The following is a 19784-nucleotide window of genomic DNA, read 5'->3' as shown; positions in this document are numbered from 1 at the left end:
CTTGAAGCTGGGCAGTCCTCAGAGGATTCAGAGGTCGCTGGTCCCTTGGAAAGCGTCGCTGGAGCAGGTTTCTTTGGAAGGCAGGAGACAGGCCGGTAAGTCTGGAGCCAAAGCAGTTGGTGTCTTCTGTTCTTCCTCTGCAGGGGTTTTTCAGCTCAGCAGTCCTTCTTCTTCAGGTAAGTTGCAGGAATCTAAATTCTTAGGTTCAGTGGAGCCCTTAAATACTAAATTTAAGGGCGTGTTTAGGTCTGGGGGGTTAGTAGCCAATGGCTACTAGCCCTGAGGGTGGGTACACCCTCTTTGTGCCTCCTCCCAAGGGGAGGGGGTCACATCCCTAATCCTATTGGGGGAATCCTCCATCTGCAAGATGGAGGATTTCTAAAAGTTAGAGTCACTTAAGCTCAGGACACCTTAGGGGCTGTCCTGACTGGCCAGTGACTCCTCCTTGTTGTTTTCTTTGTTTCCTCCAGCCTTGCCGCCAAAAGTGGGGGCCGTGGCCGCAGGGGGCGGGCAACTCCACTAAGCTGGAGTGTCCTGCGGTGCTGTGACAAAGGGGTGAGCCTTTGAGGCTCACCGCCAGGTGTCACAGCTCCTGCCTGGGGGAGGTGTTAGCATCTCCACCCAGTGCAGGCTTTGTTACTGGCCTCAGAGTGACAAAGGCACTCTCCCCATGGGGCCAGCAACATGTCTCTAGTGTGGCAGGCTGCTGGAACCAGTCAGCCTACACAGATAGTCGGTTAGGTTTCAGGGGGCACCTCTAAGGTGCCCTCTGTGGTGTATTTTACAATAAAATGTACACTGGCATCAGTGTGCATTTATTGTGCTGGGAAGTTTGATACCAAACTTCCCAGTTTTCAGTGCAGCCATTATGGTGCTGTGGAGTTCGTGTAAAACAGACTCCCAGACCATATACTCTTATGGCTACCCTGCACTTACAATGTCTAAGGTATTGCTTAGACACTGTAGGGGCACAGTGCTCATGCACTGGTGCCCTCACCTATGGTATAGTGCACCCTGCCTTAGGGCTGTAAGGCCTACTAGAGGGGTGACTTACCTATACCTGCATAGGCAGTGAGAGGCTGGCATGGCACCCTGAGGGGAGTGCCATGTCGACTTACTCGTTTTGTTCTCACCAGCACACACAAGCTGGCAAGCAGTGTGTCTGTGCTGAGTGAGGGGTCTCCAGGGTGGCATAAGACATGCTGCAGCCCTTAGAGACCTTCCTTGGCATCAGGGCCCTTGGTACCAGGGGTACCACTTACAAGGGACTTATCTGGATGCCAGGGTGTGCCAATTGTGGAATCAAAAGTACAGGTTAGGGAAAGAACACTGGTGCTGGGGCCTGGTTAGCAGGCCTCAGCACACTTTCAATTCAAAACATAGCATCAGCAAAGGCAAAAAGGTCAGGGGGTAACCATGCCAAGGAGGCATTTCCTTACAGTATGTCATAAATTACTGTTGTTATTGCTGCTCAGTATCTATTGTATGTAAAGGGACAATGGATATGCGTACTAGCGTAAGTAAATTTGCATGTCCTTATTTCTATAGCTTTGCTAACTGATGTGCTGTGACACATTTGAATTATATCTTTATACGTTGTGGAATTTTTTCTTTCCTGTTCTCGTTATGTTCCTTTTACTTTGAAAATAAAATAAATAAAATAAAAAGGGCCCCAGTGGCACCATCCTCAAGCCTGTCGCTGAGAAGGTTATAAATGGACCCCCTCAAGGGAACAATAAGGGGTTGTGCTGGAAGGGTGCACTACCAATATCAAACACTGAGGCTCAGTTACATGAACATGTTATTGATGATGGCACTGCAGTTTTTCTACAAACAAAAACAAATGGACACAAATCCTCTGAAAAAAGATATTCCGGGCATTGTAGTCAAGGGTTAATTTATCCAGTGCATCTAAGCTGCTCCCAATAAGTCCTCAGGATACAAAAATTCAATCTGCTCTGGCAAAAGATTTACTCTGAGTGACATGTTTGTATCTCCAACCACGTCCAGTGTGGAAATAAGCAGAGAATAGGTTTGGCAATACCTGCAAGAGTTTGTGCATTTTTTACAGCATCTCTGCCCTGGAAAGTACGCTCTCTGACAATGGAGTGGATTTACTGTGATCAAATACTAGAAACTTACACATCAAATTGGATTTATGAATTGGGCAAAAGAAGTTTTTAACACTTGCATAAAAGTGATGCCTTGTGTAAACCTCCAAGTGTATAACAACGCAAGGTGAAATACTGTATAGGTAGTAAAAGTAATGTATTCTCCATTTAGTTCTATTTTCAGTCCGTGGTATCAAAAAGCTCCATTGTTAATTATTGAATGTACTGCAACTTAGAGAAATATAAAGAGTGAAACTTTCAAACAGTTTTTCTTCTAGTGTTTGTGTATTTTTTTAAAATATATTTAATGATTCAGTTTTTTGTTGTTGTTGTACAGCCTGTTTTGGTTTTCAGTAGAAAAAATCCCCATTATATATTCTGCAGGTTTGTGAGTTATTCAGCATCACCAGTACCGTGCACTAACTTCAGAGACAGTTGCATCTTTCACCTTCGACGCTAGCAATTACATCCTACTCAGTGATCTGAACTTCCACCTGGAAGACCACGCTGACTTCAATTCAAAAGAACTCGTCAGAGACATTAGAAGCCTGGGCCTCATCCACTGAGTAACAAAGGGTCCTACCTATGCCATCAGACACCTCCTTGACCCTATTTGCACCACTTTGAACAACATTCTAGTCGAAGAGCTCACGCCAGTCTCCTTGACATACCTCGCCCTTGTCAAGTTCAGCATCCCCATCAACACACATGGACCACTGCCAGACCAGTCCACCAAAACTGGAACTGATTCACTGACAAGGACTGTAATACCACTCTCAACACTTACCACTCCAAACAGAGCAGCAGCCTCTCCAAAGCCATCAAGAATTTCAACAAATGGTTCACCTTATGTGCTGATTCCCTTGATCCCCTCAAACACAGCAAGACAGCTAAATGTAGACCCCATGACAGTTGGTGCACAGAGAAACTCGGCTCAGACTGATGAAATGCCACTGCAAACATCTGAAGACCAGTTGGAGAATGAGCCAAGACAAAGTGAAAAGGAACACTTTTAAATCCGCCCTGAGACACTACCACCAAATGATCTGGATCACCAATCATTCCGCTTTGTCAATACCAGCACCAATGGAAGCAAGGAAATCTCAATTGTGAAGGATTTCACCTGACCAGCGGCTGCCTACAAATTGATCACCCCCTTGCAGGACCTCTGCAACAATCTCCCTAAATTCTTCAGCACAAAAATCACTGCCATTTACAGCCACTTCAACCCTCAGCCGGACCTGAAAGACCTCACCAAACACCTCTAGATTTTATCCAGAGAACCAATGCTAACCACATGACCGTTCATCTCCCCTGAAGAAACTGCTGCACCCATGAAGTCCATCCATTCAGGAGGCCCCATCAGACTGAGGCCCACCCACGTCTAGTCCTGAAGACTGCGACACATCAGTGCTACACTCACACCTTTTCTGACTGTGTCCACCTCTGCAGTGACCTTCCCAGATGCTTGGAAACACACAACTGTTCTCCCATTGCTTAAGAAACCCTCGGCCCACTCTTCAACGCTTCCCAATTACAAACTGCTGTCCCTGCTACCATTCCTGGCCATGGTCTTAGAGAAAATTGTCCATAATCTCCTCAACGACCACCAACTCCTCAACACCACTAAGCCTGATTTCAGACCCAACCACAGCACGGAAACTGCTCTCACTGCCGCAACAGATGATATCCGTATGATTCTGGTCAGAGGAGACTCCGCAGCACTCATTCTCCTGAGCCTGTCTATAGCATTGAACACAATCTCCTCCCCATACTAAACCAACACTTACAGAATATCGGAATCCAAGGACACTGACTCCGATGCATCTGCTCCTTCCCGATTAGAAATACCCGTCAGTCAGCCTGGCACCATACACTTTGGATGTTCGTAACCGTATCTACAGAGATCTGCAAGAATCCTCCCAGAACACGACCCTCCTCAACACATACATGATCCCTTTAGGCAACATCATCTGCTCTCATAACAGCAACATCCTCTCCTATGCCAACAACACACAAACCATTTTCGCTCTCACATACAAGACACTCCAAACACGGATCAAGTTTAATCCCTGCATGACTGAAATCGCTCACTGGATGATGACCAACTGTTTGTAGCTGAACACCAACTAGACCGAAATGTTGATCTTCTGGAAGAGCACTTCACTCTGGTACTCCACCTGGTGGCCAACAGAGCTAGGACCAACACCCACCCCTACAACCCTGACCAAGAACCTCAGATATGTCACAAACAGCAAACTTAACATGGATGCCCAAATCAAAGTAATCTGGCACACATGCCCTCATCACAAGCAAACTGGATTATGGGAACATACCCAAATCCGGGATCAACAAAAAACTCACCAGAAAGCTGCAGACCATTCAAAACTTGGCAGCCAGTATCACTTTCAACCTCCCATGCCACACTGACATAACACCACGCCTGAAGGAGCTCCACTGCCTCCCCATACCCAAACAAACACATTTCAGATGCCTCACCCACAATTTCAAGAAGTACACAGCAGTGGCCCAGTAAATAAATATAATCAGAGGATGTCTTAGTATGTTTTATTCCACCTTCACACTCTCCTCAACTGAGGATAAAACTTTCAACCTTTCAATCCATTATGGTGGGGTCTACCAACAAAGGAGAGGGGTACAAGGAATATACAAACAGTAATAAATAATATCTAAAATATTATTGCCATAAAATTAACTTTACATATTGAAATCAAATTACAGATTATAACAGGAAGCATGAACAGTATAAAGAACCAAAACGGTTGCTAAAATCACAAAGCAAGTCTTGTAAAAGGCTAACCTCGAACCTATGATATGTAGTTCTATTCTCAGATTTTTGTTATTTTCTCATTGTAAATAACTGAAAAACATCATCCAGATATGCAGTGCCATCTTCTGCAAAGTTTCGGGAAAGTCTGTAAACCTAAAATACTGATGACTTGAGAGGCAGTACAGTCCTAGAATACCTATGACCATGCCACTGTTCTAGTATTAATAAAGCTTTATTTTAGATTTTGAGTAATACGTTGTGGCTGTACTACTGATGAGAAACATAATTAATCACCACTATTATCTCAGACTAACAAATTTTCCTTTCACTTTTTAGAATCCTTGGCATGTGGGGAAAGTGCCACTGCTATTATGGGTATTGACTTCTGTGACTCTACCCAGGCCGCCAACTTCCAGCTGTGGTATGTTCTGATTGCTGCTTCTCATTCCACCAAGAAACATTCTTGTAGGTGTTGTGAATTGCCAATATCTAATGATGGCAGAATCCTTGTAGTACACGTTTATAACAGCGTAACAGTTTAAAGCAGAAGTGTGTCAGTTCTCATAGTGGGGAAACAGAGTTAGTGCAGATGGACAGCACCACTACTCAATAGGTGTTTGTTCAGAGATTGTCTAGCACACTGTTCAAAGTGTGAAGAGGACGCGGGGGCTTCTGTGAGCCGCCTCAACTCATTGGACTGTCAAACGCTGAGGATGAGCAGGGAGGATCACGGCTGTTCCTGCACCATCTAGCGTGGGTGCAGGGGCAGCCTTCCCACGCTGCACTTACAAGCTACAAACTGAGTGCCTTACAGGAGTTAGGTGACCTGCTGCTCACTGTGGCCCGTAACACCCTGTGTGCCACAGAGAAGCATGGCCACTGCCACCTGCTATTTTTTTATTTCATTAAACTCCTTCACCGTTGGGCAAGGTGAGTAGAGAGGGCACACACAAAGCCATTCTCTTGTGCACCAGAAGAGGGTTGGTGGCACTCACATCCGTACCGGGGGGGCAAGTTGCAGGCATAAATATGGCAAGCTGGGTAGTTAGAAAACACCACTAGTCCTTGGGCAGTGTGAGGGGGAATAAATGTACCCGTACCCTTGTACAAAGTGGGTAGTGCACTTTGCCCTCCTTCCCAGGGGAGGAGTAGGGGTTGATTTATCACACTGTCTCCTTTGCCATGCCAAAATTTGAGGACGTTGTATTTTTCTTTTAATCACTCCCGATGTGTGTAAATATCGGTAGAGTAAGACAAACTCACCTATGTGGTTGTCATAGCCCGGGTTTGCTGTTGGGGAACTTTAGGAACCCTAGCCCCCTGCCTTGCCTCAGGGATGGATGTGGATATATCCTCCTACCTCCCTCGCCTTGCCCAGGGTCAGTGGGAAAGAACAGATTTACCTCTTTTCCATGACCCACATTATACTGTGTGCTCTGTAGGAGTGTACCCTGTTGTCAGTTAATCCACTCCCCCATGGTACCATCTTGAATAAAAGCTTCCAATAGTAGATTAAATATAATGGCAGCAATCTTTAAAAATGTTCAGTTCAGCCAAAGTGCGTTCTACCTTTTTAACCTTTTGAGGTTGATGAAAGATGCGCCATTGAATAAAGGTATTACAGTGCTCTAGCATGGCAACAGATGGGTCATTAAGTAACACATTAAAACTACTTATGTAATTTGTTTGTCAGTTGTTGACCTTGCACCTTTCTTGTTCCTTTCTAGCACCCACACCCGGCAGTTTTATGTATCCATCCAGCCACCTGTTGGAGAGCTTATGGCACCGGTATTCATGAGCGAAAACGAGTTTAAAAAGGAACAAGGTAATTTTCAAAATTCAGATTATCAGAGTTATCTTTCAGTCTCACAGGATGAGTGATTTATAGCAGAGAATGGGATATTACTCAGCAATATGTTTTGGACTGTGCAAATCCTTATTAAACCTGGAGCCAGTGTGAAAAAGTCCTTTTCCTGCAGAGAATCTTCTATGGAGTCCCAAGGTTTAAATATTACCTAGCAGTATGTGGATCAATCTGATAAAATGTTTCAAAGGTATTTCTTGAGATTTGTCTCCACCATAAAGACAAGCAATTTTATTTGAGCTGAATTGTTGGCCCATTTTGGTGTCCTGTTTTACCACTGGAGGATACTTATTATTCATACTTCGTTTCAGATGTCTCTTATCTATTAGGCATACTTCCTTTCGGATTTCACTTATTCACATTATAAACTATTTATAAACGTTTTGCATTTTTGGGCAGGTGTTGCATTTAACACCATTTAAATTCTACACAGGATGCTTCGGAGAAATAATTATTCTATGATGCTTCGTTAGCTGAATCCCATACACAAGTGAAAGCCATCCAAAAGTGAGCAAAGTAATGTATTGGAGCCAAAACCATGAGAAAGTAGGCATCTGCTAATGACATCAGCAATGGAGGAGTGAAGCACTTATTCAAAGTACCTATAACTCGCTGCCAGCAGAATTAAAGTATTTTGTTCTCCTCATAAATTTTGAATAAGCAATAAAAAAAATTGCCACTCCAGTACCCAGAGTGGTCCTAGAATTCAGCCAAAGACATATCCAACTATGGTTGGCATAGGTATAAACTTTAAAGTCAGATAACTGGGTGAGCGGCTGAACATTGATTTTAAACATCAATATCGATAATGAGTCCCTGTGAGCCCCACGGATGATTGGGTGACTCCTTAGGGTAAAAAAATGACAATACCTGATGACTTTATACGTTTACCCATTATGCAGTGATCTACATAATTAAGGTGTTGAAGAACCAAAGTTGCCAGTCTTCCAGCATCTGCACTCAAGCAAAGGTTATCCAGGTTAGTTATGAAATTTGATTTAGTACCTCTAAGGACCTAAATTAAACCTGTCAGTCTAGAAATTCAAAAGATAGATGGCCTGATTATGACCTGGTGGAGGGAATTACTCCGTCATAAACGAGACGGAACTCCTGTCCGCCGTATTACAGGTTCCATAGAATATAATGGAACTTGTAATACGACAGGCTGGATATCTGTCACGTTTATGACTGAGTAATTCCCCCGTCAAGGTCGTAATCAGGCCCTAAGTTCCTTACCCATCCTCCAACTGTTTGCTCTGAAGGTAGTTTGTCTTCATCAGGGAGGTGTGAAATAGGCTGTATGTTAGCTAGACTAGTGGTATCCAGGGATTCAGTAAGTAGTGATCACAAAATAGCATATTTGCAATGTGAGTGCTACATGAGAGCCAGACAGGACAACGAGTTAAAGATGTGGGCAGGCAGAAAATAGCACCCTAAAATAGGTAAAATGAAAACAATTTGTAAAGGAGTGGGGTTGGTGGATGGAAGCAATGGTGAGCGAGTGGAGGGCGAGAGAGCACTGGAGGTGTGCAAAAGTGCTTTTTGGAGTGAAGAGTGGCCCAGCAGCAGTGGCAGCTGCAGGCCCTGCAATAAAATGTAAGTATTTTTAAAGATAGCAAGGGATAGGGGAGCAATGGAAAACAAGGTAGGGGTGTATGGGAAGTAATGGGGGTACGGGGCGGGTATTTGAAACAAGGGGAAGCAGCATAAGAGAGAAAAAGAAAACACATGTACTCTCGTGGAGAACCTAATAAAAAGGAAATAATAGGTTCGATGGCATCTGTCGCTGTAGATACACATGTTGTGCATAGCCCGCCATCTGGTGTTGGGTCGGAGTGTTACAAGTTGTTTTTCTTCGAAGAAGTCTTTCGAGTCACGGGACCGAGGGACTCCTCCTCTTTGTCTCCATTGCGCATGGGCGTCGACTCCATCTTTGATTGTTTTCTTTCCGCCATCGGGTTCGGACGTGTTCCTTTCGCTCCGGGTTTCGGAACGGAAAGTTAGCTAAATATCTGAAAATTACGTCGGTATTGTTGCGTTCGGGATCGGCTTAGTTAGAATCAACACCGAATCGAAGAGTGAAGAGCTCCGGTACCCTTCGGGGTAGTTTTCGATCCCCCGTCGGGGCCTGGTCGGCCCGACCGCGTGTGAAACAACGCTGATGGAACGGACCCCGTTCCGTTTCTGTCCTAAATGCCACAACAAATACCCGTATACAGACCAACATTTGGTCTGTAACCTGTGCCTGTCGCCTGAGCACAGTGAAGAGACTTGCGAGGCCTGTCGTGCGTTCCGGTCCCGAAAAACACTCCGTGACCGTCGAGCCAGAAGACTGCAGATGGCGTCCACGCCGACAGCTCACCGAGAGTTCGAGGAACAAGAGGAAGAAGGAACCTTCTCGATCCATGACTCGGACTCCGAGGAATTCGACGAACAAAGAACTGTGAGTAAGACGTCGAAGCCAGCACACAAGAAAAGTGACAAGGCCCAGGGGACGCCACTGCCGCCAGGCCATGGCTCGACCCATAAATTCGGTGACCGACCATCGGCACCAAAAAAGGCCGAAATGGTGCCGAGATCGTCCGACTCCGGTCGAGACACCGGCACGCAGCCTTCTCGGGACCGAGAAAGAGCTGCTGAAAAACGTCGGCGCCGAGATAGCGGAGCTGAAACTGCTCGACGTAGAGACAGCGGCACCGAGGAAGATCGACGCCGAGAGGGTTCGACTCCGAAAAAGAAGAGGGTCACCTCGGAGCCGAAAAAGAGTACAGACAGGGTTTTGGTGCCAAAACGACCCGCAACCGACCCAACTACCGGTTCCTATTCACAGGAGCAATCACTGTCCTCTCAGCTGCGAAAGCATAGATTTGAGGAAGAGTTGCAATCCACCGAAGTGGACCACACTCAGAAACGTATCTTTATACAGGAAGGAACAGGGAAAATAAGCACCCTTCCCCCTATTAGGAGAAAAAGGAGATTGGAGTTTCAGTCAGACCAAGCACCACAAACGAAAATGATGAAAAAGGTAACTCCGCCACCCTCTCCTCCACCTGTAACTAACGTTTCACCGGCACAAACTCCATCACATTCCCCGGCTCACACCACCATGAGCCAAGGTGACCAGGTCCAAGACGCTTGGGACTTATACGACGCCCCAGTGTCGGACAACAGTCCAGAGGCGTACCCTACAAAGCCCTCACCACCGGAAGATAGCACAGCATACTCCCAAGTGGTGGCTAGAGCAGCAGAGTTCCACAACGTGTCCCTACACTCGGAACCAGTCGAGGATGATTTCTTATTCAACACCCTCTCCTCCACCCATAGCTCCTACCAAAGCCTGCCTATGCTCCCAGGAATGCTTCGGCACGCAAAGGAAATCTTCAAGGAGCCGGTCAAGAGTAGAGCAATAACACCAAGAGTGGATAAGAAGTATAAAGCACCTCCCACAGACCCTGTTTTCATCACCTCACAGCTGCCACCAGATTCCGTCGTAGTAGGAGCAGCTCGCAAGAGAGCCAACTCCCACACATCTGGGGATGCACCACCCCCAGATAAAGAGAGCCGCAAGTTCGATGCAGCCGGAAAGAGAGTCGCAGTACAAGCTGCAAACCAGTGGCGCATCGCTAACTCTCAAGCACTACTTGCGCGCTATGACAGAGCCCATTGGGACGAGATGCAACACCTCATTGAGCATCTACCCAAAGAGCTACAAAAAAGGGCGAAACATGTGGTTGAGGAAGGACAGAACATATCTAATAATCAGATACGCTCCTCTATGGATGCAGCGGACACAGCTGCAAGAACAATTAACACATCTGTGACTATAAGAAGGCACGCATGGCTACGAACGTCTGGTTTTAAACCAGAGATACAGCAGGCAGTGCTCAATATGCCATTCAATGAGAAACAACTGTTCGGACCAGAAGTGGACACGGCAATTGAGAAACTCAAAAAGGACACTGACACTGCTAAAGCCATGGGCGCACTCTACTGCCCGCAGAGCAGAGGCACTTACAGCACCTTCCGCAAAACAACCTTTAGAGGGGGGTTTCGGGGTCAGGCCACACAAGCCAGCACCTCACAGGCAACACCGTCCAGCTACCAGGGACAATACCAAAGGGGAGGCTTTCGGGGCCAATACAGAGGACAATTCCCTAGGAATAGGGGAAAATTTCAAAGCCCCAAAACCCCTACAACCAAACAGTGACTCACATGTCACTCATCCCCTCCACACAACACCAGTGGGGGGAAGAATAGGTCAGTATTACCAAGCATGGGAGGAAATAACTACAGACGCTTGGGTCTTAGCAATTATCCAACATGGTTATTGCATAGAATTTCTACCAATCCCTCCAAACATACCACCAAAAGCACAGAATTTATCAAACCAACATTCAGACCTTCTGGAAATAGAAGTTCAAGCATTATTGCAAAAGAACGCAATAGAACTAGTACCAAAAACACAAATAAACACAGGAGTTTATTCACTGTACTTCCTAATACCAAAAAAGAACAAAACACTGAGACCAATCCTAGACCTCAGAACACTAAACACCTACATCAAATCAGAACACTTTCACATGGTCACGCTACAAGAAGTGTAACCATTGCTAAAGCAACAGGACTACATGACCACCTTAGTTCTCAAAGACGCGTATTTCCACATACCAATGCATCCGTCGCACAGGAAATACCTAAGGCTCGTATTCAAGGGAATACATTACCAATTCAAAGTATTGCCCTTCGGTTTAACAACTGCACCAAGAGTCTTCACAAAGTGCCTAGCAGTAGTGGCTGCACACATCAGAAGGCAGCAAATACACGTATTCCCGTATCTAGACGACTGGCTAATCAAGACCGACTCACTGACAAGGTGCACACACCACACAGATCAGGTCATACAAACCCTCTACAAACTCGGTTTCACTGTCAACTATGCAAAATCACACATTCTGCCGTGCAAGGTACAACAATACCTAGGAGCCACAATAGATACAACAAGGGCAATAGCCACTCCAAGTCCACAAAGGGTTCTAAATTTCCAAAAGATTATACAACGCATGTATCCAACACAAAAAATACAGGTGAAGATGATATTACAACTACTAGGCATGATGTCCTCATGCATAGCCATTGTCCCACACGCACGGTTGCACATGCGGCCCTTACAACAGTGCCTAGCATCACAATGGTCTCAAGCACAGGGTCAGCTTCTAGATCTGGTGTTGATAGACTGCCTAACATACCTCTCGCTTCTATGGTGGAACCACATAAATTTAAACAAAGGGCGGCCTTTCCAAGACCCAGTGCCACAATACGTGATAACAACAGATGCTTCCATGACAGGGTGGGGAGCACACCTCAATCCACACAGCATCCAAGGACAATGGGACGTACATCAAACAAAGCTGCATATAAATCACCTCGAATTGTTAGCAGTATTCCTAGCGTTGAAAGCATTTCAACCCATCATAAGCCACAAATACATTCTTGTCAAAACAGACAACATGACAACAATGTATTATCTAAACAAACAGGGGGGAACACACTCGACACAGCTGTGCCTCCTGGCACAAAAGATATGGCAGTGGGCAATTCACAACCACATTCGCCTAATAGCACAATTTATTCCAGGGATCCAAAATCAACTAGCAGACAATCTCTCTCGAGATCACCAACAGGTCCACGAATGGGAGATTCACCCCCAAATTCTAAACACTTACTTCAAAATTTGGGGGACACCTCAAATAGACCTATTTGCAACGAAGGAGAACGCAAAATGCCAAAACTTCGCATCCAGGTACCCACACAGGCAGTCTCAAGGCAATGCTCTATCGATGAACTGGTCAGGGATATTTGCGTACGCTTTTCCCCCTCTCCCTCTCCTTCCATATCTAGTAAACAAATTGAGTCAAAACAAACTCAAACTCATACTGATAGCACCAACGTGGGCAAGGCAACCATGGTACACAACACTGCTAGACCTCTCAGTAGTACCCCACGTCAAGTTGCCCAACAGGCCAGATCTGTTAACGCAACACAAACAACAGATCAGGCATCCAAACCCAGCATCGCTGAATCTAGCAATCTGGCTCCTGAAATCCTAGAATTCGGACACTTAAACCTCACACAAGAATGTATGGAAGTCATAAAGCAAGCCAGAAGACCATCCACTAGACACTGCTATGCAAGCAAATGGAAAAGATTTGTTTGCTACTGCCATCATAATCAAATTCAACCGTTACACGCATCTCCAAAAGATGTGGTGGGTTACTTACTACACTTACAAAAATCGGACCTGGCCTTCTCTTCCATTAAGATACACCTAGCAGCGATATCTGCATACCTGCAGATTACCCATTCAACTTCACTATTTAGGATACCTGTCATTAAAGCGTTTATGGAAGGCCTCAAAAGAATTATACCACCAAGGACACCACCCGTTCCTTCATGGAACCTCAACATCGTCTTAACAAGACTCATGGGTCCACCCTTTGAACCTATGCACTCTTGCGAAATACAATTCCTAACATGGAAAGTTGCATTTCTCATCGCCATCACATCTCTAAGAAGAGTAAGTGAAATTCAGGCGTTTACAATACAAGAACCTTTTATCCAACTACACAAAAATAAAGTAGTCCTAAGGACCAATCCTAAATTTTTGCCAAAGGTTATTTCACCGTTCCACCTAAATCAAACGGTAGAGCTATCAGTGTTCTTCCCACAGCCAGATTCCATAGCTGAAAGGGCACTACATACATTAGACGTCAAAAGAGCACTAATGTACTACATCGACAGAACTAAAAACATCAGGAAAACTAAACAACTGTTTATTGCATTTCAAAAACCTCACGCAGGAAACCCAATATCGAAACAGGGTATAGCCAGATGGATAGTTAAGTGCATCCAAATCTGCTACCTTAAAGCAAAAAGACAACTGCCCATTACACCAAGGGCACACTCAACCAGAAAGAAAGGCGCTACCATGGCCTTCCTAGGGAATATTCCAATGCACGAAATATGTAAGGCAGCCACATGGTCTACGCCTCACACATTTACCAAGCACTACTGTGTAGACGTGCTATCAGCACAACAAGCCACAGTAGGTCAAGCCGTACTAAGAACCTTATTTCAGACTACTTCCACTCCTACAGGCTGAGCCACCGCTTTTGGGGAGATAACTGCTTACTAGTCTATGCACAACATGTGTATCTACAGCGACAGATGCCATCGAACTGAAAATGTCACTTACCCAGTGTACATCTGTTCGTGGCATCAGTCGCTGAAGATTCACATGTGCCCACCCACCTCCCCGGGAGCCTGTAGCCGTTTGGAAGTTAGCTTCAACTTTGTACATTTGTAAATATATTAAATCTTAGATAGGTACATACTTATTCACTCCATTGCATGGGCACTATTACTAACAAACAACTCCTACCTCACCCTCTGCGGGGAAAACAATCAAAGATGGAGTCGACGCCCATGCGCAATGAAGACAAAGAGGAGGAGTCCCTCGGTCCCGTGACTCGAAAGACTTCTTCGAAGAAAAACAACTTGTAACACTCCGACCCAACACCAGATGGCGGGCTATGCACAACATGTGAATCTTCAGCGACTGATGCCACAAACAGATGTACACTGGGTAAGTGACATTTTCATTCCTTAAATGTGAGCTGTGGAAAAATATAAGCCAGCCAATAAAAAGGATGGTAAAGAAGCCATGCTCTAGGAGAGAGAAAACACAAAAAGAGGAAGGCCATTAAATAAGAAGCAATAAGAGAATAACAATAAAGGCAACCAATGACAAGCAGAGTACCTGTTCTAGGACCACTGTACATTTTGGATATGCTTCATGAGAGGCTCTTGCTACAGACAGATACAAGCTGTCTGGTAATTGAAAGATAAAAAGAACTTAAAAGAATTTGATCAATTTTAAATCGTAAACCCAAACAAATAATTCTTTGCAGATCTCATCATACATTCTAGCGAAGCAGGCCCTTACGCTGAGAATTGCCAGCATCAGAGTAACCTTGCCACCATGTATGTTCTTATTACGTTAAGTGTACCTGTAAAGCGCGCACCTCACCTGGGAGGATATACTGATGCTACTGAGATGGGGTTAGTTTGCTGCCTGTCTGGGTCCTATTAGAAGAGCCAAGTTTTTGGTTTCTTCCTGAGTCTTGGGACTGTGCTGGCAGCCCTACTGTGAAGGGGAATTCAAGGAAGCTGGCTATCTAAGCAGTGTACCAATGAAGGGGTAAACTATGCAGATAGTACTGGCGACCCTTATCGTCTGTCAGAGGTTAAAGGAATAACCCTAAATGCTCTCCTTTCTGGATGTGTGGGCGAGCAGTTTAGGTTTATCAGAGGGTAGTGCTAAGCATTTTTTGAACACACAGGGGGTCATTATGAACATGGCAGTCTGTACCACCATGCCAGCGATCATTACCGCCAACGGCATAGCAGTCCAGACCGGCATATTCTTAACATAGTAGTGAACCGCCTGCAAAGCAGCCAGTCCACCACCACCCACCACCATGCCAGATTCAACCGCCGGGCCGACTGTGAGCACATTCGACCCGGCGGTGGAGGCTGGACAGTTGGTGGGATTATGATCCCCTTTCCACCAGGGATTCCCTGGCGAGTTACCTCGTCAGGTAATCCCTGGCGGAAAGCATACGCCTAGGGGAATTCAAGATGCGGTGACTTGTGGGGCTTTCACCAGGTTCTGTTATCCAGAATCCCTTTGCAAACCTCAATATTTGGCAAAAAAACACTTTTTCCTCACATTTCTGTGATAGACAGTTCTGGAATCAGAGAGGAGCCACAAATTTCCTTCCACCCAGCATTCCTCCAAGTCTCCCGATAAAAATGGTACCTCACTTGTGTGGGTAGGCCTAGTGCCCACGACAGGAATAGATCACACAACGGTCAATGCTGGTCCTTACATGAGGGCAAGTGTTGACCCTGGGGTGATCCATTCCTGACGCAGGCACTAGGTACAGACACTCAAGTGGGGTAGCGTTTTTATCAGGACAGGTGGGGAAACACTGGGTGGTAGGAATTTTGTAAATCCCAGCATATTCCTGTAGTCTGTGTAAAAGAAATGCAAGAAAAAATAGAGTTTTTTATTCAACATTTCAGCTCTGCAGGGTATTCTGGGTAAGAAAACTTTGGGCAATCCACACAAGTCACACCTCTGTGGACTCCCCCGGATGTCTAGTTTCCAGAAATGGGGGACTGTCCGTGGGCTCTTGGACCTCGTTGGGTTCAGAGAATGCGTGGTGTGGATGCTGTGCCAGGTGGGGGAGGGAATTCCTTTTACGGGCTAGGTGGTCTCACACACTATATAGTGTCATGCTTCATCATTTGACTACCTAGCCCCACCCAGGTAGGATAATACCACCTGGGCGGACTCAACCTCGCCGTTAAAAGAACGGGAGGGGGTGCGTAAATATATTTTATCTGGAGATAATGGGATCCAGCTAAACTACGGGGATATAAAAGCACCTAGGCAGTCACCTGTGTGTAGTCTACACTTTAATAGTGGTAACTGCTGGTGCGACTAAAAACGGAGCGGGACACCACGGTGAGAACAAGGACTCACTGGGTCACCTCACTAAAAGTTGGCTGACATGTTTCTGCCCTCTGCTGGGAGCTGTGGAAGGTCTCGGGGCATTCTTCAGGGCCTAGGATCCCTAACCATCATGCAAAGTGCAGATAGATAAGCCTCCCCTCAAAAATGGGGGGGGGGACAACAAATTGTAATGCGTTGATAGAGTGGGCCTACCTTTTGCAAGGAACTACCTCGCTGAGGCCTGAAGGGATAGAAAATGTAAATTCATCAACAAGACACATCACAACACACTGTATACAAGAATTAAATATAAATATACATATAAACAAGTGCCACGGCAAGCCAAAGTCATGCAGAGCACACAGTGAAAAAATGGTTCTGAAAAGAAACGAATATCCTTACCCTAATGATTGAGGCAACTGGCCTCAGATTCCAGGAGGGGGAGTGTCCCCTTATAGTCACACTCTGGGGGGGGTTAGAAAAAAAGGGGGGGTAAGGGGGAGGGAGGGAGGGAACAAGGGGGGGAAGAAATAGAGACATAGATGACATCTGTCATAAGATTTGAAAAAAAAAATATATATATATATGTATATATACTGTGAGACACAGTAGGTGTCCATTAATAATAGTGGAGGAAGCAGGAAATGCCCAGCCCTTGTTGCTAATTGGGGGTTGTGGAGGTGCCTACTGTGGAGGGTCTAACACACACTGACTGTTAGTTATAGACCAGGGTTCATCAAATGTAATGCAGGTAGAACTTAGCTGCCATTAATAAGATAAACCACATGTGCTCATACATACAAGATAAAAAAGTACACTCAATCATTCAGACATTCTGTAGTGTTGCCAAAGGTCCGCCGTACAGCAAGTGCAGAAGCACTTACTACATCAAAGGAGGCGCTCGCTGTGCGCCTATCCCGACCCCTCGCTGGACCGCTTGAGGTGTGGAGTCCAGTGTTGGGGCGGATTAAATATCCATTTTGTGATTGAGCGCACCTGCAAGTAATTACTCGAGCCGGATGGAGCCGGTCTCGAGAAGCAGGGCGCTGGGCTAGTGACGACGGGCACCGTCTCCTGGGAGCCAGGAAATGGAGTATTTCGGCGTCCGGAGGCGGCACGCATGCGCACGCGCTAAGGCGCCTGGGGATTGTAGTCCCCAGATACATCGCGAGACAGAACAGCCGGGAAGCGGAATTGGGCCTCGGAATGTGGGGGGGGGGGGGGGGGGAGGGGTGCAAAAAATGGGGGTTTTGTTTCGTAAAAGACAAGAGGGAGGGAGGGAGGGGAAGGGGAGAGAGGGAAGGAGAACTCTCGAGAGGGTGGGGGGGTGGTTGTAGGGTGGGGGGTTTTGGGGGTGGGGGAAAGAAAGGGAGGAGAGAACACCAGAAGGCAGAAAGGAAGGGGAGAGAAGGGACGGGGAGAAAAGAGAGAAGGAGATCACTGGTGATGGAGGGGGAAAAAAGAACAGAAAGGGAAAGGAAATGGAGAGAAAAGGGTAGAAGGGAAGGGGTGGTTTAAACAGCATTGGGGAGGAAGGAAAAGGGAGAGAGAGGAGGAAATACCTGGGGGGGTTGTTGGGTGGGGGTTTAGGGGTGGGGGAAAGAAAGGGAGGAAAGAAAACCAGAGGGAAGAAAGGAAGGGGAGAGAAAGGGAAGGGAGAAAAGAGTGAACAGAGAAGGGAAGGGGGAGAGTTTGTAGAGAGGGGGGGAGGAAAAAGAAGGGGGAATGATTGGAAGAGAGGAACAGAGGAGGAAGGACCGGATTCAGAAGGGGGGGTGGGTTGGGTGGAAAGGCGACGAGACCGAGGGACTCCTCCCTTTCGGCTCCATTGCGCATGGGCGTCGACTCCATCTTAGATTGTTTTCTTTCCGCCATCGGGTTCGGACGTGTTCGGGAAAGTTAGCTAATTATCGAAAATTCGACGGTATTGTTCGCGCTTGGTACCGGTTTAGTGTTAGTACATCGACACCATTAGTAGAAGCGCTCCGGCGGCCCTTCGGGGCTTCCACTCTTCAGCTGGGCCTGGTCGGCCCGACCGCGTCCATCGTCGAAACTCATGGACCGGACCCCCTTCCGCTTCTGCCCGAATTGCCACGCCAAGTATCCTTATACGGACCAACACTTGGTCTGTAACCTGTGTCTATCACCGGAACACAGGGAGGATGCCTGCGAGGCCTGCCGGGCATTTCGATCAAAAAAGACCCTACGCAATCGAAGAGCCAGAAGACTTCAAATGACGTCGACACCGACAGAACAGATCGACGTCAAGGAGGAGAAAAGAATCTCCATACAAGAATCGGACTCGGACGACTCCGAAAGTGAGGTACCGCAGAAAACTGTGAGTAAAACTGCCCCGTCTAAGACTCACTCCAAAATCATAGAGGCCAAGGGGATGCCACCACCAACAGGCCATGGCTTAACCCGAAAATACAGTGACCAACCATTGGCACCGAAATAGGCCACACAGCAGCCGAAGACATCCGACTCCAGTCAAGATACCGGCTCTGAACCATCTCGGCACCGAGAGTTCGAAACACCCAAAGTAAAGAAAGTTGTTTCAGAACCGAAAAAGACTGTCTCCAAACCTTCGGTACCGAAAAAGGCAGCCTCGGAGCCGAAAGTAAGCTCTTACACAGAAGAGCACGGACTTTCCAGCCAAATGCAACAACATAGGTTTGAGCAGGAAATAAGTATGGGGGAACCAGACCATACTCAAAAAAGGCTGCACATCCAGAAAGAGACTGGAAACATTCAAACTCTTCATCCAATTAAAAGAAAGCTGGCATTTCAAGGGTCAGAAATGCAGCCAAAGGCAAAGGTGGCAAGAGACAAAACACCACCACCAAGGTTTTCGTCACAGCCTTCTCCACTGCACGCACCACAGCTGTCCCCGGTAACAACACTCCCAATACAGTCACCAACACACACGGGGATGACACAGGATGACTCGGATGCATGGGACTTATATGATGCACCGGTCTCCGACAACAGTCCAGATTGTTACCCGGCAAGACCGTCACCTCCAGAGGACAGCACTGCATATATGCAGGTATTATCAAGGGCAGCTACATTCCACAATGTAGCAAAGCATGCGGAGCCAATAGAAGATGATTTCTTATTTAACACCTTGGCATCCACCCACAGTTCATATCAAAGTTTGCCAATGCTCCCAGGCATGCTCAAGCACGCAAAACAGGTGTTCCAGGACCCTGTGAAAGGCAGAGCTATCATGCCTAGGGTGGAGAAAAAATACAAATCTCCCCCAACGGACCCTGTGTTTATAACACAGCAACTGACACCAGATTCAGTGGTCGTGGGAGCAGCAAGGAAAAGGGCAAACTCCCAATCATCAGGAGACGCACCACCGCCTGACAAGGAAAGTCGGAAGTTCGATGCTGCGGGCAAACGAGTGGCAGCACAGGCAGCCAATCAATGGCAGAT

The 19784-nt window shown here is 46.5% G+C and overlaps 1 protein-coding gene across 6 annotated transcripts in view; it reads left to right on the top strand.

Moving 5' to 3' along the window:
• AP3B2 (adaptor related protein complex 3 subunit beta 2) overlaps positions 1–19784 on the top strand; it is a 332461-nt gene that overhangs the window by 286064 nt on the left and 26613 nt on the right. For all 6 annotated transcript variants that reach the window (XM_069222320.1, XM_069222318.1, XM_069222319.1 and 3 more), the window contains 2 exons: positions 5239–5323; positions 6630–6727. In XM_069222320.1, coding sequence (XP_069078421.1) covers positions 5239–5323; positions 6630–6727 — 183 coding nt within the window. The remainder of the gene's footprint in view (positions 1–5238; positions 5324–6629; positions 6728–19784) is intronic.

The sequence above is a fragment of the Pleurodeles waltl genome, chromosome 3_1, assembly GCF_031143425.1.
Source record: "Pleurodeles waltl isolate 20211129_DDA chromosome 3_1, aPleWal1.hap1.20221129, whole genome shotgun sequence".
NCBI lineage: Eukaryota > Metazoa > Chordata > Amphibia > Caudata > Salamandridae > Pleurodeles > Pleurodeles waltl.
Note: the sequence above shows the minus strand (reverse complement) of the source record. Positions and strands in the feature narration are given on the sequence as shown.